Source organism: Montipora foliosa, chromosome 11, assembly GCF_036669935.1.
Source record: "Montipora foliosa isolate CH-2021 chromosome 11, ASM3666993v2, whole genome shotgun sequence".
Taxonomy (NCBI): domain Eukaryota; kingdom Metazoa; phylum Cnidaria; class Anthozoa; order Scleractinia; family Acroporidae; genus Montipora; species Montipora foliosa.
The window spans coordinates 29,766,963-29,790,936 of NC_090879.1; the positions used below are offsets into that span (position 1 = coordinate 29,766,963).

The 23,974-nt window shown below is 41.7% G+C and overlaps 1 protein-coding gene across 2 annotated transcripts in view; it reads right to left on the minus strand.

Moving 5' to 3' along the window:
• The window catches only part of LOC137974751 (focal adhesion kinase 1-like), a 45,782-nt gene that overhangs the window by 685 nt on the left and 21,123 nt on the right, over positions 1-23,974 (minus strand). For both annotated transcript variants that reach the window (XM_068821716.1, XM_068821715.1), the window contains 15 exons: positions 18,854-18,954; positions 18,657-18,772; positions 17,899-17,999; positions 16,784-16,873; positions 13,748-13,952; positions 12,361-12,440; positions 11,716-11,741; positions 11,512-11,620; positions 10,146-10,414; positions 8,463-8,633; positions 7,712-7,841; positions 6,595-6,650; positions 5,871-6,020; positions 4,884-4,964; positions 1-2,704 (listed from right to left, as the gene is read on the minus strand). The exon at positions 1-2,704 is cut by the window's left edge and continues 685 nt beyond it. In XM_068821716.1, coding sequence (XP_068677817.1) covers positions 2,492-2,704; positions 4,884-4,964; positions 5,871-6,020; positions 6,595-6,650; positions 7,712-7,841; positions 8,463-8,633; positions 10,146-10,414; positions 11,512-11,620; positions 11,716-11,741; positions 12,361-12,440; positions 13,748-13,952; positions 16,784-16,873; positions 17,899-17,999; positions 18,657-18,772; positions 18,854-18,954 — 1,898 coding nt within the window. In that variant the 3' untranslated portion in view covers positions 1-2,491. The remainder of the gene's footprint in view (positions 2,705-4,883; positions 4,965-5,870; positions 6,021-6,594; positions 6,651-7,711; positions 7,842-8,462; positions 8,634-10,145; positions 10,415-11,511; positions 11,621-11,715; positions 11,742-12,360; positions 12,441-13,747; positions 13,953-16,783; positions 16,874-17,898; positions 18,000-18,656; positions 18,773-18,853; positions 18,955-23,974) is intronic.

The window sequence follows — 23,974 nt, forward strand, 5'->3', positions numbered from 1 at the left end:
ACACTTTTCTTGACAGGTCAACTGTTAGCCACTAGTGGATCTCAGCACAGATTTTAATACTCAGTTTGTTTTAAGCCGGTGACACACAGTTCAACAGTTGTTAGTGAAGAAATGCTCCATTTGTTTAACAAATGTTGAAGTGTGTATCATATCATGTTAAATGCTGAACATAAACAGAGATAAGCCCTATTTCGTTTAATAAGTTACCATGGTCTTGAAACACGGTTCAACATTTGTTGATCAAATGTTGTACAGTGTTGCACGTGAACAATGTACCGATCAGTCTTAAATTACGCCTAATGATAAACAAATCAGTACCTTACAACGCTTGTCCCCGTATTTTTTTCAACAAAATGCACCGTGAACAAACACGCTTCTTCTAGCCACGGTGCTGCCATCTTGGATAATACTCTTCTCCCCAGTTCCTCGCACGCTTAAGCGAGGACACAACCGTGCTGTTACACGTCATAGCAATTGAAAAAAACAAACATGTATTCTTACTTGTTTACGAACGTGCAAATCAGAGCCTTGACCGTCGAAACGAAGGACTCTTGGCACAATTTGATAAAACGTTTGTAAATAGACATATCCTGAATAGTGACTTCATATAGATAGAGGTAAGATAAGATACAGTAAACACCCGCATATAAGAACAAGTGGCTGAAATTTGGCCAATAATGCACCATATGAATAAGAACAAATTCAGCCTGATAAATAAAACATGTTCTTAATAAAAAGGGAAAGGGTGTTAAGATAACAAAACAATACAGTATGTAGTTCCTTATATCAATTGAAAGTACTATGGTGTTCAGCATTGTATGTTAATTAAACCTTTAGTAATATTTAATTTGAATTATTTCTGAAACCAATTTTAAGAACATTTTAAGAACACTTTCAGGCTGATTTCTCACTAAGCACCCCTCAAATAAGAACATGATCAACCTTAAACCTGAAAAAAGTGTTCTTTTTTGCGGGTGTTTACTGTACTCATTAATTCGAGTTCTCTCTCTTAAAATTTAAGAACATAACGAGTCCTTTACATTTAATACTTTGACATCACTAGTCTTCTGTTGCTCTTTGACACGACAGAACGTGACATGGCCTTAACATTTGGGTCTGGACTTGCAACCAATCAAATGAAATTCACATTCTGATATTCACATTTATGGCAACAATAGACGACAAATCTAACACCAACAGGCTGCTCGATCAAAAGCGAATACTGATAATATACCGGTTCTAAAACAAAGATCTCCTTCAAAGGTGGACCATAAAAAGATAATTCATCATAGAAGTGAAACTTATGACCATGTACATTTCTAAAATTCACATCACCACCGGCATATGCTAAATCCAACAAATTTCGACCAACCCAATTTTATAACGACAGTCTGCAAAGTCAGTCTGTAACATTTTACCCCTCTAATTTAAAAATGCATGACTCAAGTAGGGGACAATAGCATTTAGACTTTCCAAGAGTCGGCTTAAAATGATCGTTTCAGGATTTAAAGTGAAAAAATAATTACATGGCTAAAATTTAACACAATGATCGTCCGTATCCTGACTAAAACGTCATTATTTAACCACTCTTATTTAAAACTGTCTTTGACAGTAAAAAGGTAAATATATCAGTGTTCCTTGGCAGTACATAAAGAGGAGCTTTTCAACCACGTGATGCGCTCTGAGGTCCATTGTCGAATAGCGGCCGGGAAGTAGCGCAATGGTGAAGAAATGAACTCACACCCACTCACAACGCAGCTATTTCAACAAGTCTTGACACTGGTTCAAAAACAACTATGGACACAAACACCTAACACAATCAATGGACCCAGACCCGCAACACTGCAGAACTGAAACATGTACCGATCCAATGAAATGAGGAGTTGCAAAGAGATGCGTTGTATCTGGCCATCCATTCAAATGACGGGAAAACTGGCGCCATCTACTTCTAATATCATTCACATGATGGTTGACGCTTACAAAGCTCTCACCGCTCTACACGTCAAGTATCTTTGAAAAAAGCTCCGGCAATCGGCGCCACTCATATTCTGGTCCGTAGCGTTAACACAAGACGCCAACTTGTCTGCCAAACCGAAATACACGCACAGCAAGATCTCATGGAAAAATGAAGAGTGGTTGTTTGAAGAAAACCATTTTCCCAGCCAGTTTTACGTTCTTCATTGTCATTGCAGTTCAAGAATTGTACATTTGAAACACCACCGTTCTGACTTTTGAGTCTGTGGAAGATTTCTTTCCGCGTGGTCAATCAATAAAAATATATCAAAAAGTCCGCCACTGTGACGGCCTTAAAATTCTAAAAACCGTTTCACCCCCAAGAACACTTGATACTTGGAATCTACCTTGCAAAGTCTTAAAAGCAAGAAGAACAGTACCAAGTCGAATCTGCCACCATTTTCGTCAAAGTGGGCGACCAATTAAAATTTCTACAGCAGCCTGTCAAAATCTCAACTAAATTCCCAGCCACGATTCCTCAAACACTGGAAGATGATTTCGCCGATTGTTTCCGCGCAGCATCCACAACATCAAACAGATGCTTGGCGTCCACAGCCAGTACATGCGCAGCAGAGAGCATTCCGCGGCGGTATTCCTGATCAAGCGTTGTGGTGCTGTATTTCTGTGCCATTTTCATGGCGTTGATAAGTTCAGCCATGTCGGATGACAATACTTTGTGTGCCATTTCAACCTAAAAAAAAAAAGAACGTCCAGTAACTTAGAAAGTCGTTTGGCATGGAAAATGTGTGCAAACGTCTTTTGAACAGAGAAGAGAGGAATTTAAAGGGGCTAGGTCGCGCTATTTTAGGCATTTTCAGCACTGATCGAATGGTCATAGAATTAACTAAAATATCAAAATAACTGTTCAAAACTATAGAAGAACTCTAACAAAACACAGGGAAGCCAAGAAGGGACATGGATGGACAAAACTGGAAAGGATTGAAATGGATTGAATTTGGGTAAATTTGAAAAACGTCGGCCCACCTTTTTTCAAATTTATATCAGTCTATATCAAAATGTTATTCACAAAGCTTGAAAATCATTCTCAGTTGTTATGTCGCCTTGATTTTGCAAATGAAAGACTCTTGCTCTGCCAATTTGACGTTTAGAGCTCATAATTAACAAAATTAAACAAAATTACCCAAAATAGCGTGACCTAGCCCCTTTAAATAAAACGCGTGCTACATAACCTCAAATTTGGTCAATTCACGTCGTGAGGGGGGATTAAGAAAGGGCAAGGACAACCTCAACAAAAATAACTTTAACACTACCGCGAGTATTTCTCGATTATTCCGTCTTGTTCACGTTGCACAATATGGGCGAACTGGCCTAAAACTGGATGGGTACGGACAGTTTTAAAGTAAAACAGAAAATGAATGGTGCATTGTTGTATGCTCACATTGTGATCAAAACCTAAAATTTGGTGATTTCACGATGTTGTTTTGTTGAGGACGGCAAAGTGCACTAGCGTGCGTGCCGCACGTGCAGAGCAAAGACGTGCACTGGCGTGCGTGCTGCACGTGCAGCACGATTATCTTTCCCTTTTTAACCAATAATGTTCCTGCTTTGTGGCGTTGTCGTTTCCGTAGCCGTTGTCGTTGCTTAAACACTAGGGAGCTTAAGCAACGACAACGGCGACGGCAACGAGAACGTCACAAATTTGCATATTTAGTAGGCAAAAACAATAGCTTTGCACGCCCTGCACGTGTGTTTTTCACTTTTGTCCATTTCTTTGCCGTCGTCAGCAAAACTACAACGTGAAACAGCCAAATTTGAGGTTTTATGGACAAAGTCATTACTGGAGGATAAATTTTCATTTTCTGCCCTAAATTGAGCGCCGTTCCTACCAGCGTCATTTTTGAGGAACTACCACACCCCCGTCATATTAAAAAAAGTTGAAATAGTAACGAAGCGATTACAACAACGCGAATTTATATTTTGAGATGACGTTCTCGTTGCTGTCGCCGCTGTCGTTGCTTAAGCTCCCTACTAGGGAGCTTACGAAACGGGGACGACGACGGCTACGAGGACTTCATTTAAAAATACGAGTTCGCGTTATTTATATCACTACGAAACTATTTCATGTAGTTTCGCGTTAAAAAAGTGTAGTAACTGTTGAGGAATTAAACTGGTATGAGTGGGCTGGAAGCGTAGAGAGAGAACTGAAAACTCATCGTCATGTGCTAACGTCCTCCACAGAACCTTGAATTTGGTCATTTCAAGTCGTCATTTAGGAGATGACGGCAAAGAAATGTACCAAAATGTAAAACGCACGTGCAGAGCGTGCAGAGCCATTGTTTTTGCTCACTAAACCTATTGTTTTGTAGCGTCGTCGTTGCCGTCGCGTCGTCGTTTCGTAAGCTCCCTACTCCCGGTTGTCAGACCCTCGAGCGACCCTTGGAGCAGAAGGAAGAGGTTTCAAGAAGGCTATTAGGTGGTTAAACGGGCAAACACGTTGGATCAAACACGAAATGTTGGATAAAAAATGATTGTTCTGGATTAAAAGTGGGAAGCTATACAACGCTTTTATGAAACTCAACAACTCAACGGCCTCTTTTTCAAAGCGAGGCCAAGAGCAAAAGCTTTCCCGAGAAATGTTGATTCATGTTGCAAGGAAACTATTCTTCGTTGTTCAAAGAGAATTCAGGAAAAATTAATATTTTACTTCCACAGCGATGAAATGGTTACCACAAGAGCCAACGTATAGAGCTAACTGGTTTATTGGCCATTGAAACAGCCAATGACATCTTTTGTTCGGTGGATGGCAAATTTAAATATCACAAGAAATTCCATGTTAGTTTATGTAAAGACTGCACATTGCTGTAGCCAGATCAGCCCAAGGGAATAACCATTAAAACTTATTAACTTACCTCCTTGTGCGATGAATGATCTAATCTGTAAATTTCTTCGTCGACGTGGGCTAATAAATCTCTTAACGAAAGACCAATTTTCTGCAAAACAAAAACATAGATCGACCATAATTATGTTCAAGGTAAGTATCCCCAGAATTTCCACATTTAAAGTGCTACTATGATAAAAAGTGTGATTGCCCCCGGTTTAAGAATTCTTTTTGATTGCCATTCCCGTTTCAGGACTATTTCTGAAAAGAATTTAAGCAATTATTGGTATTTCATTTGGTACCATAACATTGCCCAAATGTGAACCACTTTTACAGTTAACCATTCAATTAAGACAAACCCTCCAAACTGTTGAAACCGGTTTTAGCCACCATAAACGATGAATGGACATTGTGCCTCTTTGCCACTTTTCTGGCGGGATCGGTTCAGCACTCTTCGATCAAAGTTTACCTTTCAGCAGTTCGTGCCCTGCATATCGAAGAAGGCTTCCCAGACCCTCTGGTGAACTGTCTACGTTTGCAGCGGGTTCTTCGTGGGATCAAACGGACCCAAGGTTCCCCTGAGGCTCAGCGCCTTCCTATTACGGATCACATTTTGATGATCATCTTTAGGTCTTTGGATTTATCAATTTTCGACCACTGCATGTTTTGGGCCGCCTGCAACCTAGCATATTTCGGCTTCCTCCGATCTGCTGAATTTACTGTTCCTAATTTGGCTAGTTTCACCCCGGCACTCCACTTAAGTGTCGGTGACATTTCGGTTTATGTTACGTAGTAGGTTACCATGGCAACAAAAGAGCCATTTTAAAACGCCCTACGTTTTGTCTTTAAACGCTTATATCTCAAAAACTAACTTGATGCCCCCATTTCTTATTGCTGAAAAGTGATCAGCAGGATAGGATAAAACTCTCTGCAAAGTTAGAAGAAATTTCTCTGGAGCAAATTCATAGCCACCTTCACAACTGGAAGATTGTACCTATACAACTTTAATGGTGCGTACCTTGACAAAGGCTGGATAGTCTTCGCATCGCGCAAATGGGAGACCATTATTCAGACCGATAACTGACTGGACAACGCGAGTCGTGTTAATAAAAACTCTATCTGTTGATCGGTCCTCGGTTGGGTCATCTTCTCTGCGTGGTGTTACGTTCTGAAAAAGGAGAGATAAGACAAGGTTGAAAATTCTCGGTTCTCGTGTGACGTCACGACAACTACGACAACTGTGTTGGTGTCCCTAAAAAAACAAATGGCAGCCGTGCTGGTGTCACTGTAAGAATTTAAACCCATTCTTATGCAAACGTTTTCTTTTGTTTCGGTTAAAAGATCATGGCCGGTGACAACTTCCGTGACAACCAAGTATATCTTTTCCCCGCTAAAATGTCTTTTCAAACGAGTTGATAAAGATAAATTGTCCACCGCAAGAAAGTGTCATGAGTTGACGTTTCGTGAGTTAATGCTTCGTCAAGCGTCAGTTCGCTTTGGCACCTTCACTTGTCTTGTCCCCACAATTTTGTACTATTTTAATGAAGGCTGGAAATGGGATGTCTTTAAAAGGAAATTCACTAAGGCTCCTTCTGGTATAATTACTGTTCCTCGCAATTATTTCAAAGTATGGGAGTTTAAATGGAGAACAAGATAGTAAAAGGTCGCAAAGCGAACACTGATAAGTGAAAAAAACCTGTTCTTCTTTATTTACTTTTTCTTGGGGGCGGGGGGTGCCTTACCATGTCAGCAATTGTAGCAGCTTGATGACTTGGCGGCTCTAGCGGTGTGCTATGATCTAAGAAAAAGACCATTGCTGATTAGGTTAAGTCAGATAAAAAAACAGAACGACAAACAAAGCCTCCAAACAACACCGACGTCTTGAAAGAGTGAAACAAGATTTAATCTCGTACCCAGAGTCCTCGGGCTTCTTGGTCAGCGAGTGAGCGCCCGGAAAGACTCTGGGATAATCGACTCCATTTTCCCAGAAAATGTGGGTTCCGGTCTTATTGCGCACGCTTGAGTTTAAACGGAAACAGAAAAGAGAAAACAGTAAGTAGTAGAAATGGTGGGTTGAAAGTGTTCGAGAAACAAATGTTTTACTTTTACACACCATCAAAGAAACTGGAGAACTGATCATTGGCTTGCTGTAAGTGAAGATGAAACCTCTGACGCTTTCGGTAAGTGTATTTTAAGTGTTTCGGCGTGCACTCCATCGTCCCGAATACCATCGTGCAAGCAACACGATCGACAATTTTTTGTGGAAACGACACCAATGTCCTCTTCTACTACAATTTTATGTTTCCGTAATTCTGAATGGCTTCGACAAGACCTTACTCCACGAATTTCTCCTCAAAGAGGCTGATGTAATGTTTTCCCACGGTACTTGTACAACAGCAACAGTAATCACTTTTTACCAGCGTGGGAAAATTCCCGTGCGGTACAAGAGATAATTCAAACCTCGTCGTTTTATTATTTTTGTGATTTATTTATTTCTGAGGTAGAAAAAACAAACAGCACTTAAACTAGTTTTAGATTTTGAATCTCCCTCCAAATTCTGGGATTTCCGAATTACCGGTACTTACCGACTTCATGTGGGACTGCCATTGTTACGCAAGCGGCCAATCAAAAATATAGTTCAAGTCCATTATCCCAGAGTCTTTCCGGGCGCTCACCCGCTGACCAAAAAGCCCGAGGACTCTGGGTACGAGATTGAACAAGATTTGGAAATTTAACTTGGAAATTGCACCACCGACGTTTTCGATTCTGTACTGCCATGGACTGGCAGTATCCAATTAAGAAAATATCCGCCCGAGACTCGGTGGGCTATACAAAAGTGGAAAACTATAGCACACATACATTCCTTGGCTGGCTGGCGTTGTTCGATGAATGAAGCCGATCCGCGAGGGTTGTACGACTCCACAGCGGCAGACACACCATCCTCAGTTGGGGAGAGGAGCTTGGGACTCTTTGGGGAGTGCTGTTGCGCCTAGAGAAAAACAATTTTTCCTTCACTACTCAAAATGATCTACACGTCTGACAAGAACAAGAGACCAGACTTCCCTTTTTAAAAAGGTGGATAACGCTATCAAAAGCAACTGATTAATCCACGGCATAGCAATTTACCACTCATGAAGCGGGTCAAAGCAAACTCTAATTTCCCTAAAACGCATTTGCTAAGACTGTTTCTGCCACACAGAGACGACAGATTCCCGTATGATTTCCTACGGACAAAAGTTCGCCATATAGTTTCACTCATAACAGCAGTAGCAAGAAATTAAGAGAACCAATCAGATTAGAGAGCAGAAGGCAGATTAGAAGAAAACGACGTGATTGGTTAATAGTGGCGCGCGATTTTCTTGGCTAATCAAAGAGTGTATTTGCACAGCAGCGGTAGATAATTAAATGAACCAATCAGATTTCAGAACTGTTGGCCGTTGCCAGCGCGAAGCGCGGGAAAAGTTAACGGATAGCAGGTATTAATTTGATTCGTTAAAAGTGACGCGAGTTATTTTGGCCAATCACAGCAGCGTGGCTGCACAAAACTATGAAACCGATTTGTTACTCGATTGAAAGGAAGAACAAAATCAGTGATATGGGTAAAACGTACCGGGGGAGGTGAGAATGGAAGGTCGATGTTCTGTTCTTCTTGTTGAAGCCATTTCGAGTCTGCTTCTGATTCTAGTCGCTGACGTCGCAGTTGCTCACGAAACATCTCACGCTCTTTCATCTCCATCTGTGCTCGCTCTTCTTCTTCAAGTCTCAGTAGTTCTGCGTTACTCTGTTAATGAATATTAGTACATGAAGTCACTTTAAGTGCTTTTGTCCCTTCCACCCATGTCGCTCGAGATCAATTCCCGGACTCAACGTGTGGGTTGAGTCTGTTGGTTCTCTACTCTGCAGAGAGAGTTTTCTCCGGGTACTCGTGTTGAGCCGTCCGAAGTGTCAAACTCAAAGGAATCGAGAAGTTTGATTTTAGGTGATTTTTTTTCCATGAGATTTGATTAGATTCGATTTGCAGTCAGCTGGACACGCTTAAGACTTCAATTCTTATTAGTCGTCTCCGCCGTTGTGGTTGTCGTCGTGGTCGTCGTCGTCGTCATCAATAGGGAGCTTAAGCACGCGCGTTTTTGAGATGCGGACGGCAACCGGAAGAGAACATTTCACGTGCCAGGGCAGTGGTGTCTCCTAGACTTTTATACTAATCATCTCTAATGGGGAAAAGATACTTAGCAATGTGTATGCGGTTGTGTGAAGACAAGTTTAAAGGGAAAACAACTCACCTCCGGTTACTGTCCGCGTCTAAAAAACGCGCGTGCTTAAGCTCCCTATTTACAATACTTGACAACCTATTCCGGGTATCACACCCGTTCTTGCCACAGATAACATTAATTATTAAAAACTGAACTATGGATAGCAGATTTCCACCATTTTCATTGGCTACGCGCATCGTTGGTTATCTATCACTTCATATCCAGTGCGCCCTCGTAGAATAGTTGTTAAATAACATCTAGCGAATCCTCAGGCAGCATTTCTTTATGTTTAAATCATGGTTTCAATAATTTCCGACATCCGACGAAACGAGTCACTTCCTTCACTCAGAGAAGACGGTTACCTGTTTCCCTAAATTGAAAAAAATTCAAGACGGGTCTTTAACCTAGGATGGCAACATGAATTTGGCTCTTGAAATTTGGCGTTTGGAAGGCTTCTTTTAAAAATAGGCACACAATGTGTGCATGTGTGCGATCATCAAAATATATATTTGAGAAAACGTGACTCGGTGGTTACTGAAATTAACCACAGCAGTGTGGAATTCGTTTCCCCCCTCCTCCCCACCCCACCTCCCACCCCTCCCGCCCAAAAATGCATTTTTGACCGTCGTTTTCACTGTCACGCAACAAAAAAACAAATTCAAAACCGTCCCATAAAAAAAGCCAAGAACTTGGATTGATGTAGGAAACACCTCTCCAATTCTCTGCTGACACAGAAAAAAACGACCAATCGATGTCCAGCACCGGAAATTGACGTCCAATCAGTGACCTGATTGCTGCTAACAAAATCAATCGGAATGGTCTTGTGCTGACAATAGTGTCACGGCTCGCCGTGACACAAAAATGGCGTGCCTTCAGTCACCCCTAGAGAAAGGGGCCGTTGGACCCCTCGCTGATTCAGTAAATTTACCCTACTCACATCATTTTTTATTGAAACCCTTATCATTTTACCAATAGATATATTCCCTTACAGGACTCAATGGCAGAACAGCAACAATCCAAAATGCTGGTAATGAACTTACCGGTAGATCAATAACAGGCTCCCTCATTTCTGACGGGCTCCGAATTGGACTGGTAGGAGGACTTTTGTAATTTTTCGGAAGTGTGTGACTCCCGCCTACCATGGAATGCCGGGACGGTTGGTCCATTAGAGTGTGGATACCGCTGGCTTCGTGGTACGACTTGAAATTTCTTGGAAGCGTGCGTGATGGAGAGGTCTGAGGCGACAGAGGTGATCTTGGTGATCTTGGTGATGCAGGAGAACCGGGGTATTGTGGTAGAATGGCACCACCTGATCGAGCAAACCAAGAAAATAACATTGCCGCATTGCCCTTGTGATCCTCTGGAAGATCACTGATCACTGGGGGAGCGCTTACAAGAACATAAGACGTGCTTACGAACATTGCAAGACCTTAAGAGGATCACAAGGACAAACGCCGGGTTAAAGAAGCACGTTTCATCAAGGAATTAAGAAGTCCGACACTTAACAGGGATGGGGGCTTGCACCTACCTCTTGTTTACGGCGCACTAAAATGCCCGTGTGGTTTACAATCACGTGAACAATAATGAAATCGATCATTCGACTGATGACGACGTTGTGATAGCGTCAAAATATATCTGATTTGTTTGGTTCACGTTATGTTTCCGGTGCACGAAAAAAATCTTTTCGACATAAAATCTGCTTCCAAACGCAGTGTGGCCCACTGTTTTCGAAGACCTATCACGATGCAAAGCAGTCTGGGACGTCAACCTGGTATCGAACTCATTCTCCTTCATTACTCGGTTATTGATCAAAGAATGACCACTTGTCCCGTCTTTCAAAGCCAATAAGAAAGTGAAATTTCAATCAAAACATTCTGAAAACAACACAATTTATTGGATTCGCCAGTGGTTGCACAGATTCAATTAATCGAATTCCTAGATGCAACTTTGAGGCAGGAGCCCATGACTAGGAGCCTCCCAATGCATTATATCCTTGAGTCAACCTTTGCACGTATCTTTCTATTTTTAGAACTAATCCTTCAGAAGGAAACTCACATTTACAACAATTTACATCAATTTGCATACATTGCTTTTGCTATTTTTGTCTTTGTTCCACAATAACTTTATTCTGATTGGCCATTCTAAACAGTGTGTGCAGAGCCGAAGAACTCGTGGCGTTCTACAAATAGAAAGATACTAGCAAAGGTTGACTCATAGGGCTTGTATAGGAGAGGCAAGCTCCTACTCATGCGTTCCTCTTTGAGGTCATTAAAATCTACTGAATGTGAAGCAGCTAAATGCAGATCCACTATACATAACTTGAACTCTAACGCAATAACTCGAATCATTATTTTCTCCACCTGAACTTCGATTTACAGAAAATCTATTGTAAAGAGATCGACTCACCTCTCGGGCTTGTTACTCCTCTACTGCTGTCGACCGTTGACATTGCAGAGGACTGGGCCGCGCTCGTGGGAATGTGGATGAAAGAAGGCTGGATCCCAGGCCTTGAAGGCTATGAAGTGCAGAACAAAATGACGTTATAAGAGCAGGCTAAAATTTCTCACCACTCAAATATTCTAGGAAGAAAACGAGAGGGGATATTCCTACCTTTGGAGGGGCGTCCGATAACGCACCTAAAAAGATAAAAACACATTTTCACATTCTGAAGATCATGGAAAAAAATGAGGGCGGAGGCAGCTAACAGGGACACTGGAAATTATGTACCAAGCACGAGGAAGGTGTAGGTGATATGTGAAACTACAAAACAGCACTGACGGCTGGCAGCAACTCTATAGTGACACATATCAATGCGCGAACACTGGATGAATAACAAAACAATTAACGGTTGTCTTTTCTGTCATGACATCCAATATGGCGGAAATGTTGTAACGTGTGAAACACCTCTAAAATTCTCGACTCACGTTCGCGCAATACTTTTCACAAGTCGAGTCTCTCTCAGTAGAACCAGAAGGTCATGACATTGAAGCGTTTAAGTCTGGTTCAGAGCTGGGATTTTTTGGATTTCAAAGTTTCATTTTTTTGGATGTAACGTGGCTCGTGCATGTTCCCGCGCGTGCAATCTCGATCTTATTTTTGTCCATAATTGGGCATAAAATTGATCTCCTAAAATCCCCAGCTTTGTTCCAAGGAAAGGAGTTGCAAGTTACATGCTTCAAGGTCACGTGCTTCTGGTAGAACACGCTAGAATCCCACAAGAGGTCGTCATTCAGGAGTTGTAAATTTGCTACTGACCCATTGACAAAGCTTGTATTCTTCGAGTTTCTCGTCGAACTTTTTCATCCTGCTGAAATCTTTCTTCTTGAACAACAACACTGGGAAAAAGAAGACGTGAAAACAGACAGACTTTGGCATAATATTCAGGAATCATTATAGTGTTACTTACGCTGAAAAAAGAAAATGCGTGAAGGAGGACTGAAAAAAATACACGAAAAAATTACTCGGTTCTGGTTGGCTAAAAACGGTGCAGTTCCCATGTAACACGGGTGCAAATTTGTAAGACGAGTCCAAATTACAAAAGGACGTTTCCAAGGTTACAGTTGAATGACTTTTGAACGGCACTCTTGTAAAGTTTGAATTTGACAAACGTTGTCATCTGTTTCAACCAATCAGTTGAATAAACTTCATAGAAAAGTAAAGCGCGCGCTGTTAACGTTTAAGTCTTCCTTTTTCTCCGTGTATATTAACCTTTTACTAACCGAGCTCGAGGGCCGTACTGGGGAGTATTGGCCCGAGGTCGTGGCAGTACGGACCGACCGAGCGCAGCGAGGTACGTACAAAAACGACCGACGGCCATTATTCCCCTGTACGTATGAGGTCCCAAGCAAGTGAGGTTAGTAAGTTGTTTATTACATGGCATCGTTTCTTTGAGCGATCGGACACTTCTCCGCTTGGTGAATGTTCCGTAGTCTTCGTCTTTCATAAGCGAACTCTTAAAATTAAAACTTAATTCCTCTTGCTATAATTGTACTGATGTGATCAAAAAATTGAATTCCACTTTTTTTAAAACTTCTTGTGTTTCGCTCAACTTGAATTTCCCGGGAGAGAAAAAAATACGGAAACGGACCGTTTCAATGGTAATGGTCCGTACTTTAAAATCCCGACCGAAAACCAGCCAATCAGACTGCTCCAATTAGCCTGAGAATTGCTTGCCATGTAATAAAAAGTAATAATAATCACTTGCAGTTGACCTATGGGCTCGTGCAATAGGCCATTTCCGAGTTGCTGTTTGTCTCGGTTTCGAAGTGAGTCTTCGTGCTCAACTATTGAAAGGGAAATGAGTTTGATTTGCATAAGAATACGCAACTCATTTACATTTGAATGGTTGTGCACCAGGACTCGCTTTGAAACTGAGGCATGCAGCAACTCGGAAATGGGCTATTATCTTAGTCTGAAACATTTACTCGTGCTTATTTATACCAAACTGCACTCGAGATCATGTGGTTACCATTATGATGTGATACACAAATCTATACAAATACAATTTAGCAGACGTCCGTCCTCCATGATCAGCGGTGATTATATATACGCACTTGCGTCAGGCCTTCATGGGCTTTTGAAACCAATGTGCGGTGAGGCCGCAAGTTAATGAAAAACGCATTGATAGAACATTCCATCTTACCTTAGACGAGTCTTGAGATCTTGGAAAGTGGGTCTTTTAGAGGGCTCATATGACCAGCATTCGAACATGACGCGATACAAGGCAGGGGGACAATTTGGTGGCAGCGGAAGCCGCTCGCCATTCTCTATTTTGCCAATGACTTCATTATTTTTTACCCCTTGAAAGGGCTTGACACCGTACATAAGAATCTCCCACATACACACACCTACAAAAACGACAAAGCAAAACAAGTTACAACTTCTAACAAAAGCCATCAAAAAATGATCTAATTGTACACGATAGAAACACATTGAACAAACTCCACTTCACCATAAAAGGTCAAGCTTCAGTTCCCCCTTCCCATCCCCACCCCCAAGATAGCACGATTTTTTTTGTCCATATCCAAAAATAGGCACGCATTGCGTACGTGTGGTAGTGCAGTAACACAGCACTGTGTAATTGTCAACTCAGCTGCATTTTGTCTTCCAGGAGATTCAAGTTATCTTTGCGTAATATGTAGCTCTAATAGCACACGATATTGTTTTGGTACCGTTTATCATTATAGTGCCATGGTAGATGTCTTAGGTAAATAGCCCCCTGAGAAGACATGTGGTTACTAGTAAAATACTAAATCCCAAATAGGTTGAAGAAAATAAAAGGGAATCGAGAAACATTGGTTTCGAGGTTGACATGTTGATCATTTTCAAGTTCCCTTACAACTTCTTTTGACCACAGGTTTGAGCGTGCACTCTGAGCGTCTGACAGCTTTCTAAGACAAACGTACACTGACGTTAAGCCCTGTCGGGCGAGGTTAGTATTTGGATGGGTGACCTCAAAATATGGGAATTGCCGTTGCGTCAAGAAACATAAGACCGAAAATTATATTTTAACGCTCAAAAATGGGAACTAAGCAAAACAAAACAAATATTGATGCAAAAGTAAATAAATATTGATACACAGTTTTTAGGAAGAGACGAAGTTTTCGAAGTGTAGATCGAGAATAAAATATTTTGTCATCAGCAAAAAAATTTGCGACATGAAAACAACTTAAATTTTGAACTGAGAATATAAAAAGTTACCATCAGCGAAAAACATTTTGGAAGATTTTGTTTCTGCAAAGTCAAAAAGTCACTCTCCTAGCCGTGGTTATTTATCACCAGGTAATTCCATCGTTTTGAAAATAGCATCTCCCTTATTATTCATCACCGTCACAAATTCATGCCGAGTTTGGAGCTCACTTTGTTGAAACTCAAGCTCGCTTCCAGCAGACCTGTTTATGTTCGTGAGTTATGCACGCGCTACGGACCTATTTCCCATCACGGACATACAACCACTCACTCGCTCTTTCAAGGGTTTTTTCCCGTGGCCCACTGTGGTAAATCGTATTATTGCAGCTCACCCTTTTCACTAGAACGATTTTCAATTGAGTGTCGAAAGCAATTAGCGAATTGCTTTGGTTTTGCATACTTCACTCAGTGATTGGTTCAAGGTTCTCGCGCCACTTTTTCAACCAATCAGAACTGAAACCAAAACCAATCGTGGCTTACGCGTGCACATTTTCGTGCGCTTTGTTTCGGCTATGTGTAATTACTTCGAGTTTTGATTGGTTTACTGGATTGTCTCCGTCTTTTTTGATTGTCCAAAGTAATTACTTTGGTTTTGGTTTTACGACACTCGATTGAAACTCGCTCTAAACAATGTTAAGACATGGCTTGCTTATTAGTGTTTTTTTCCGAACAACACTAGGGAGCTTCAGCACCCGACGTTTTTGAGACGCGGACGGCAACCAGAAGAGAACATTTCACATGACAGGACAGTAGTATCTCCCAGAATTTTAAAATAATCATCTTTAATGGAGAACAAATACTTAGCTCACTTCCGGTTGCAGTCCGCGTCTCAAAAACGTCACGTGCTTAAGGTGTGTTCGGTGGGCCGGGAGCAAGAGGTGTCATGGCGGAGAGAGAGACTTTCATGTACAATTGACTTTCAAGCGTAACTCCTTTGTCAGACTAAATCGAAAACGGCTCTGACGAAACGAAAACGCCCGAAACGTCACCTTTCCATCTCTTTCCAGTAGTCACTTGAAAGCATAAGAGATCTGGCCCCAGTTTTTCAAACGATGGATAGGGCTATCCACCGGATAAATCACTATCCATTGGATAGTGCAATTGGTTTCGCTATGACTTATCCGCTGGATAGTGATTTATCCGGCGGATAGCGCTATCCACCGTTTGAACAACTGGGGCCGGCGTTTAAGTAAAACGGCAAACGGGTGGCTACTGCTCCTCACTGACAAAGGTATGGAAATTCTCTTAATCTGACATTTTTTCTCTTTTATGAGAATTTGCTCAATCTCCTAGCAGGGATGGCGCAGTGGTGAGAGCGGTTTTCAACTGACAGTCGTAAAACAAATACCAAAATAATTACTTCGACCAATCACAGCAGGTGTGTCGTAAAACAAATACCAAAGTAACTACTTCGACCAATCACAGCAGGTGCAAACAGCGCCATGAACCAATCCAAATTCGTAGCAATATTCCATGTGACTTCCACAAAGGGCGGGAAAAATCGCGCGTACAAGTCGCGATTGGTTTTGGTTTTCCTTCTCATTGGTTGATAAACTGGCGCGAGATTTTTAAACCAATCACTAAGCGTAGCGATTGCAATCGCATAATTACTTTCGACAGTTATTCAAACACTGCTCTCAAACACGCAGTAAGTTTGCAAATGCGGAGAATTTGGCCATCAATCGTAGATGCATACAGAGGTCAGAGATAACTTATGTAATACAACAAGCCCCCAACAGCAATACCTAATACTAATAATGCTGTCTTTCTTGTTTTACTAGCAGTTTATCAGCCACTTTTAAGTGACTGTTGATAGCCATATTAAGTTATCAGTCAAGCTTCGATGAGCTCGAGCACAAGAAGGCGGTGAGGGGACTTCTATAACAGTGCGTTTTTGCATTTAAGGCCGAGATTTTGTGCTTCGCAACCTAGGCATACAACACCACACCCTTTCAAGAAAGTAACCCCTTGTTTTACTTTTGAAACTCACCAAACATCCAAATATCACTTGCTGTAGTAAACCTCCGGAAGTTGATAGACTCAGGAGCCATCCACTTGATTGGAAGCTTTCCTTTTGAAGCTACAACACAATCAGAACGAAGTGAAATCTAGCGAATTCGCACGATTACAAAAAAAGGGCCACAGAGCAGTTCTTGGGGGCTAATATTTGTTGTAAGAGCGCCAGATTGCAGTCTTCAATCCCTGGCTGAAAGAAACGCTGTTTCATCGTTTTACTCACTTGGAGCGGTTTTCAATTGAGTGTCGAAAGTAATTAGCGAATTGCTTTGGTTTATGATTGGCTCAAAGTTTTCGCGCCACTTTTTCACCCAATCAGAAGGAAAACCCAAACCAATCGTGGCTAGCGCGTGCACATTTTCCCGCGTTTTGTGTCGGCTACGTGTAATTACTTCGAGTTTTGATTGGTTTACCGGATTGTTTCCGTCCTTTTTGATTGGCCAAAGTAATTACTTTGGTTTTAGTTTTACGACACTCGATTGAAACTCACTCTATGTCCAGATGCACGCCCAATCTTGATATCAGTCCAACTCAAAGTGCCCCTGGGTGGGGCTGGTGTCTGCGTTATCGGTAGGGCGAGCACTTGGGTGTTCATCCTACTTTGGTTTGGGGTCAAGGGTTCTGGCCCCTACGTTTCCTGGGCACTCAACCTCCATTTGTGACTTTAGCGTTAACAGGTAGGAAGTTCTTTTGATGCTATTTTCCTTTTGTTTCCTATGTAAGTAGGCGGGGGTCACGCTCACAGTTGATAAAGAAAACCCTCAGCCTCCATCCCTTATTCACAGCCCTGATAAGAACATTATAATTTTCATATATGTGGCCACTGTTTTATTGCAGGAGAACCACAACCCAAAGTTGGTATGCCGTGGGAAAGTAAGTTGACTAACTAAGCATTTACTACCTCTTTCTAGCAATGACGCAATGACGCTTGCGTTATTCTGATAAGGATAAATGAAGCCGTTTCAGTCTTTACTTCAAGACTGGAGTTTAGGGGACACTTAAGCTGTCTGTATTCCCAGATGCCACCCTCGACAATACTGTAATGGGGCCATTAGCCCCTTTAAGTAGCATTCATCATATTTATCTTGCCTTTGTAATACGTTTGATCATCCACCCATCTTGATAAGCCAAAGTCCGCCAACTTGACGCATTTTGGAGTGCACACAAGTACGTTCCGAGCTGCAATATCCCTAAAAGAAAGGATTCGAATACGCAAAATACGTTGATGCCACTAACTAAGCCATATTTATCCAATGCAACACTTCTTGAGCGACTGTGAGCTATTTAAACAAACGGTAAGCAAGGAGGGACAAAAAATCGTAATTTTGTATCTTCCCTTTTCAAAAAAGTTATGGATTTCAAAGCACTTTCGAAAGAAATACGTTAAAAAGGTAACAGAGAATCGCACAGCTTATGAGGTTGAATTAAACAGTGTCAAACGATGACTACTTGAGCCCTTTCCTGACTTTGATGAGACTGTGAGCAAGGTCGCTGTTTCACGAGAAATCGTGCGCGGGCAACGCGCAAATGGAGACCAACGAAATTGGCCGAGTCGGAAAACACCATAATACTCTTTGTTTTTCCACCCAATTTTTGCATAAGCATTGTTTCCTGTTTCTCTCGAAAATTACAATGGTCCCAAGAGAAAAAAAAACAATGCTTATTCGACGACGTTTACAACGCGAAAAGCCACGGGAAAAGTCACGGGCGAGTGGTAAAGAAAAGGCAATACCAGACGTCATGCGCGATTAGTAAGGAAAGGGCCACGCGAGATGTCGTGCACGTCGCGAGCGGCACGCGAATGGTGACTCGATAAATCTCGCGACTTTCGAAGGCTCACATCTTACCTGTGGACAAAATTCTTGCTTTCAAGGTATGACATTGCCGTGCTAAGCTGGAATACGTAGCTAAGAAGAGTCTCCAAGTTTATCGAGTGTCTGCTCTTTTGAAGATATGATCTCATCTGGAAAAAAAATTCAAGGAGAAGAATCAAGCCACCAACATCAATCAAGGCATCTTCAATCGTGATGGTGACTGTAGTTACCTCGCCGTGTGCAGCCAGCTCCATCACAATGTAAAAATCGTCGTCCATACAGACGCCGATCAGCTTTATGATGTGTGGATGATCAAACTGCTTCATTGTATCTAGAAATAAAATTAAAACAGAAAATTTGAAAATACTAATGAAGACATTTCGAAGGAAAGTGATTATGACCTTGAAAAAGTGTTCGCAATTTGTTTCTCGGACCAATGTCTCCTTATTCCCGCCAAGGAAACTCCTAATATGGGCACTAAACAATTCGATTGCTCAATCACATTACTGCATTTCAAATGACGTCAAAGCGAAACTTTCCAGAAAGTAGCATGGAGACATAACGTTGTTTGCATCCAGCCCATTCTCTACATTGAATTAACGATTAACGTTAATTCTTAATTTTTCTCTGAATTTACTATTATCGTTAATTTAGAAGACTGAAAGCTTGACATGAATTATGGGAAATGGTCATATATTTTTTCAAAGACAAAGCTAAATATTTTAAAATCAAAGCATAGGCTTAAATTATTAATCTAGCTTAGGCGGTTAGGCCTAATAATTTTTCAGCAGCGATACTCTATTAGAGACTTAAATAAATGTGTTTAGCAGGGTGCGGCGCCTTGATCTTCAGTGGTGAAACGGAAAGAAGCGGTTCCTATAGAATAGAAGCTTTGTGTTCAAATCCACTCCACGGATATGATTTTTTATTTCCTTATTTTCTCTACCTTGAATTAACGATTATCGTTAATTCTTAATTTTTCTCTGAATTTACTATTGTCGTTAATTTAGAAGACTAAAAGCTTGACATGAATTATGGGAAATGGTCATATATTTTTTCAAAGACAAAGCTAAATATTTTAAAATCAAAGCATAGGCTTAAATTATTAATCTAGCTTAGGCGGTTAGGCCCAATAATTTTTCAGTAGCGATATTCTATTAGAGACTTAAATAAATGTGTTTTAGCAGGGGGCGGCGCCTTGATCTTCAGTGGTGAAACGGAAAGAAGCGGTTCCTATAGAATCAAGAGAAAATGAGGGGACAGAGAGGGAGGCTCAGGACGTTGGCCGGGATATGTTATGTCCACGAACGTTATTTTTAGACGAGCGGAAGTCTTTGTTCTAGCGGAAGTCTGTGTTCCGAGACGTCAGCATGCAGTCTTGCTTCGCTCTCAGGTTCTTAGTGAAAAGAGAAAATGACGGCGCACGTGGAAGGCTGATGAATATTTATTTTCTTTCAAACATCGGACCGAGGTTGGCCTGCATGCGGACGTCTCGGAAGACTTCCGCTCGTCTAAAAATAACTTTCGTGGACATGACATATCCCAAGGGCTGGACCGGGAGCCCCCCTCTCTCTCCCCTCATCTTCTCTTGATAGAATAGAAGCTCTGTGTTCAAATCCACTCCACGGATATGATTTTTTATTTCCTTATTTTCTCTGCTACCACAAGTCCAGGGACACAGTGTCCTAAATTAACGATAATAGTAAATTCAGTGCAAATTAGGAATTAACGATAATCGTTAATTTAGAGAGGAGATCATGTTGTTGCATCCGCGTTCGTTAAGCCGATGAAAATTCGCGCTCGTTTGTTTTTGTCCGATAAGCCAATTAAATGCTTTGCATTTTTGTTTACGATATATTTTTACGTTTATTTTTCAAGGTCATATGAAAGTCGTTCTACCTTTTAACTGTGGCGATATAATGAAGCAACTTTAAGGCCCATTTAAAAGGGTTTTCGACATTTGTTTCAACACGCCGTCAACAAAGTTGAACGGATGTTGGGCACTGAGATGTTGGAAGCAAAAACAACTGGAGGCCGTTCGGAGGCCGTTCAAATGGTTTCAACATAACGGCAACAATTGAGTCAGTAGGGAGCTTACGAAACGACGACGCCGACGGCAACGACGACGCTACAAAACAATAGGTTTAGTGAGCAAAAACAGTGGCTCTGCACGCTCTGCACGTGCGTTTTACATTTTGGTACATTTCTTTGCCGTCATCTCCTAAATGACGACGTGAAATGACCAAATTCAAGGTTCTGTGGAGGACGTCAGCACATGACGATGAATTTTCAGTTCTCTCTCTACGCTTCCAACCCACGCATACCAGTTTAATTCCTCACCAGTTACTGCACATTTTTAACGCGAAACGACATGAAATAGTTTCGCAGTGATATAAATAACGCGAACTCGTCTTTTTGAATGAAGTCCTCGTAGCCGTCGTCGTCCTCGTTTCGTAAGCTCCCTAATTCTCTAACTGCGAAGAACTAGGAACAAGAAACCAGACCCTCCCGTCCAGATTCAGAGCCACATGAGTGTGCTCTACAAATTTTGAACGAACTGTTTAAACGGCTTTAACTCAATCCAACATTTCCTATAACAAAAGAAATGCTCAATCGATGTTCAATGAAAGTTTAAATCAGTTGAAATTTGATTCAACACGCCTTCAACACTTGTTCCCCTTTCAAAAATGTTGAACGACGTGTTCAAACGCACCCAACATTTGATTGAACAGAGTGTTGAACGCAAGAAAAAGCATGCATATGATGAAGCTCTTTATCTTCCTAGATAAGCGGGGAAGAGGAAGAAGACTCTGCTAGCCGCCTCGACATTCTTTGATTTGCCGCTCTTGATGATCATCCAAAGAAATGGATAAGTCAGGCCAATTTCGACTTCTCAAACCTCTTTTTTTAATTTTTGCGCATGACCAATCGCCACGCGTCATCAATATTTTTGGAAATTTTACAACAGCGTGGCAATTTTTATCAGTCTAAATTCCTATGAGTATTTCCTTGACTACACTTTTCAGTAAAAAAATTAAATGGCAATTTAAAAGTATGAACTATCTTGAGTTTCCAAGGAAATTATTCCTTGGTTGCCCCCGACTGTTTGTTTTCGTGTTGACATGGAATACATTTGAATTTTTAACGCATCCTCAATACGAAATGTCGAGGCGACTGGCTGAGTCTTCTTCCTCTTCTCGACTTATCTAAGAAAGATCGATAAAGACTCTGCACGCAGGGTAGTAATAGGTAAATGTGTGAAAGAATAGAGCGGTTTTCAATTGGGTGTCGTAAAGCAAATACCAAAGTGATTACTTCGACCAATCACAGCAGGTGCAAATAGCGCAATCGTTATCATTATCATCGGCCGACTGCACTGCAGTCGGTCACGAGCTTTCTCCACGCCTTCCGGTCTTGTGCCATGCTTCGAATTTCTTCTGGCGTTGGTGGATATGCCTGGTTGATTACGCTGGCCAGTAAAAAAATGAAATGGCAGGACACTCCTAAGGACTTCTTCGTTCGAGACGAAGTCTAATCTCTTGATACCCAGGATTACTCGAAAGCAGCTGCTGGTGAAGCTGCTGAAGTTGTCTTCAAGCTTCTTGGTTAATGTCCACCCTCCACATCCATAGAGTAGGATCTTACTACCATTTGCGTCCATCCTTGAAGGGTGACGAATTTTGCGCCAAGCTTTACTTGTCAAACGTTAACGGTTGGTCCGGTTATGTGTCACTTTAGACCATTGAAACGTTGGCGGTTATGTTGTGAAACTGACTACGTTTTTGGCGGTAAACCAGCATGTTTTGTTCACCTGCTTTTCAATTTTCCAGCCACGGACTCTCTAACTTCCATAACGCAGACCAGGCAAGGCTAAGGCGACGTTTCACATCGCAATTAGTGGAAGCCATCTTTGACCCACGGTAGGTGAAATCGTTAGCCAATTTGATGTCTTCATTGTTCAGGGTCAGATTTTTCTTAAAGCTGGTATTGGTAATGAACTCTGTTTTCTTTGTGTCGATGAAAAGGCGATCTTTTGGGCCTCAGCAACTGTCCTATTTAGCTGCACTTGAGCCCCTTCGAGGGAATTCTCACGAAGGTCAATGCCGTCAGCAAAATCGAGGTCATTAATCACTTCCCTTGGGTACCTGGCAGATCTTCTAGGCGCTGTAATAAAGCCATGTGTTCAGATTGCTTCATTAAGAAGTCAATCATAAAAATGAAAAAAGACGGAGCCAAGTCGTCTCGCTGAAGGACTCGAGCAGTAACCTCGAATTCTTCGGATAGATGGCCGTCGACAGATACCGCACTTTTGGATTTGATGTACAAGGTTTTTATCGCCTCTACTAGTGTCTCTGGAATTCCACATTGTCTCAGGAATTTGAACATCTCATTACGGTTAATAGAGCGAAAAGTTGTTGTGCTTCTTCCTGTGCGGAAGCCAGCTTGGTGATGCCCGAGGGTTGGATCAACGAAGGGCCTTATTCTGTTCAGCAATATTCAATTACAACCTTGGCGGCGATGGACATTCGGGTTATGCCCGTACAGTTGGTCATTTCATAGAGGTTCCCTTTCTTGGGGGGGTGGTAGAATGATATTCCTAATCCACTGCGATGGAGGGATTTCGCGGGTAAAATACTACATTGCACATTTCATGGGGAGCTTTCACGATCTGTTCACCTCAGTGCTTGAGGGCCTCCGCTGTTACTGATGGGTCACATCCTGGAGCCTTTTCTGCTTTCATCTGCTCGATCGCTTTTGCTCTTTTACTCTTGGTGCTATTGCCAGTGTCACTAGGAAGGTCAACCTTTGCGGGGGATGCGTAATTGCGAGCATTATCTGACTGGTTGTTGAGGAGTTTAGAAAAACATTGTTGCCATTCACACAGTAGATCGACGCCTGAACCAATCCAAATTCGTAGCAATTCCACGTAACTTGCTCAAAGCGCGGGAAAAATCGCGCGAGCAAGTCGCGATTGGTTTTAGTTTTCCTTCTCACTGGCTGATAAACTGGCCAGATTTTTAAAACAACCACTGGGCGTAACAATTGCAATCGCGTAATTACTTTCGATAATCATTTGAAAACTGCTCTATAGGAAGTTTCATATATTTGAACTGTAGTTACGTTGTTACGTAATTAGGTGAATTAATCATCGCAGTTGCTTGAGCACTTGCGAAAAAAGCTTGCAACTGATATATTCTGGTTGCTTGGCAACGAGCGAAGAGACAACTTTTAAGTACTACATGGGACTCTTATTAGCTTTTAAAAAAAGCAAATCAGAGTCTCATGCAGAAACCGAACCAACGACTTCCGCAACGCCGATCCCTTGAGGATTACGTGTTTATGTTTACCAA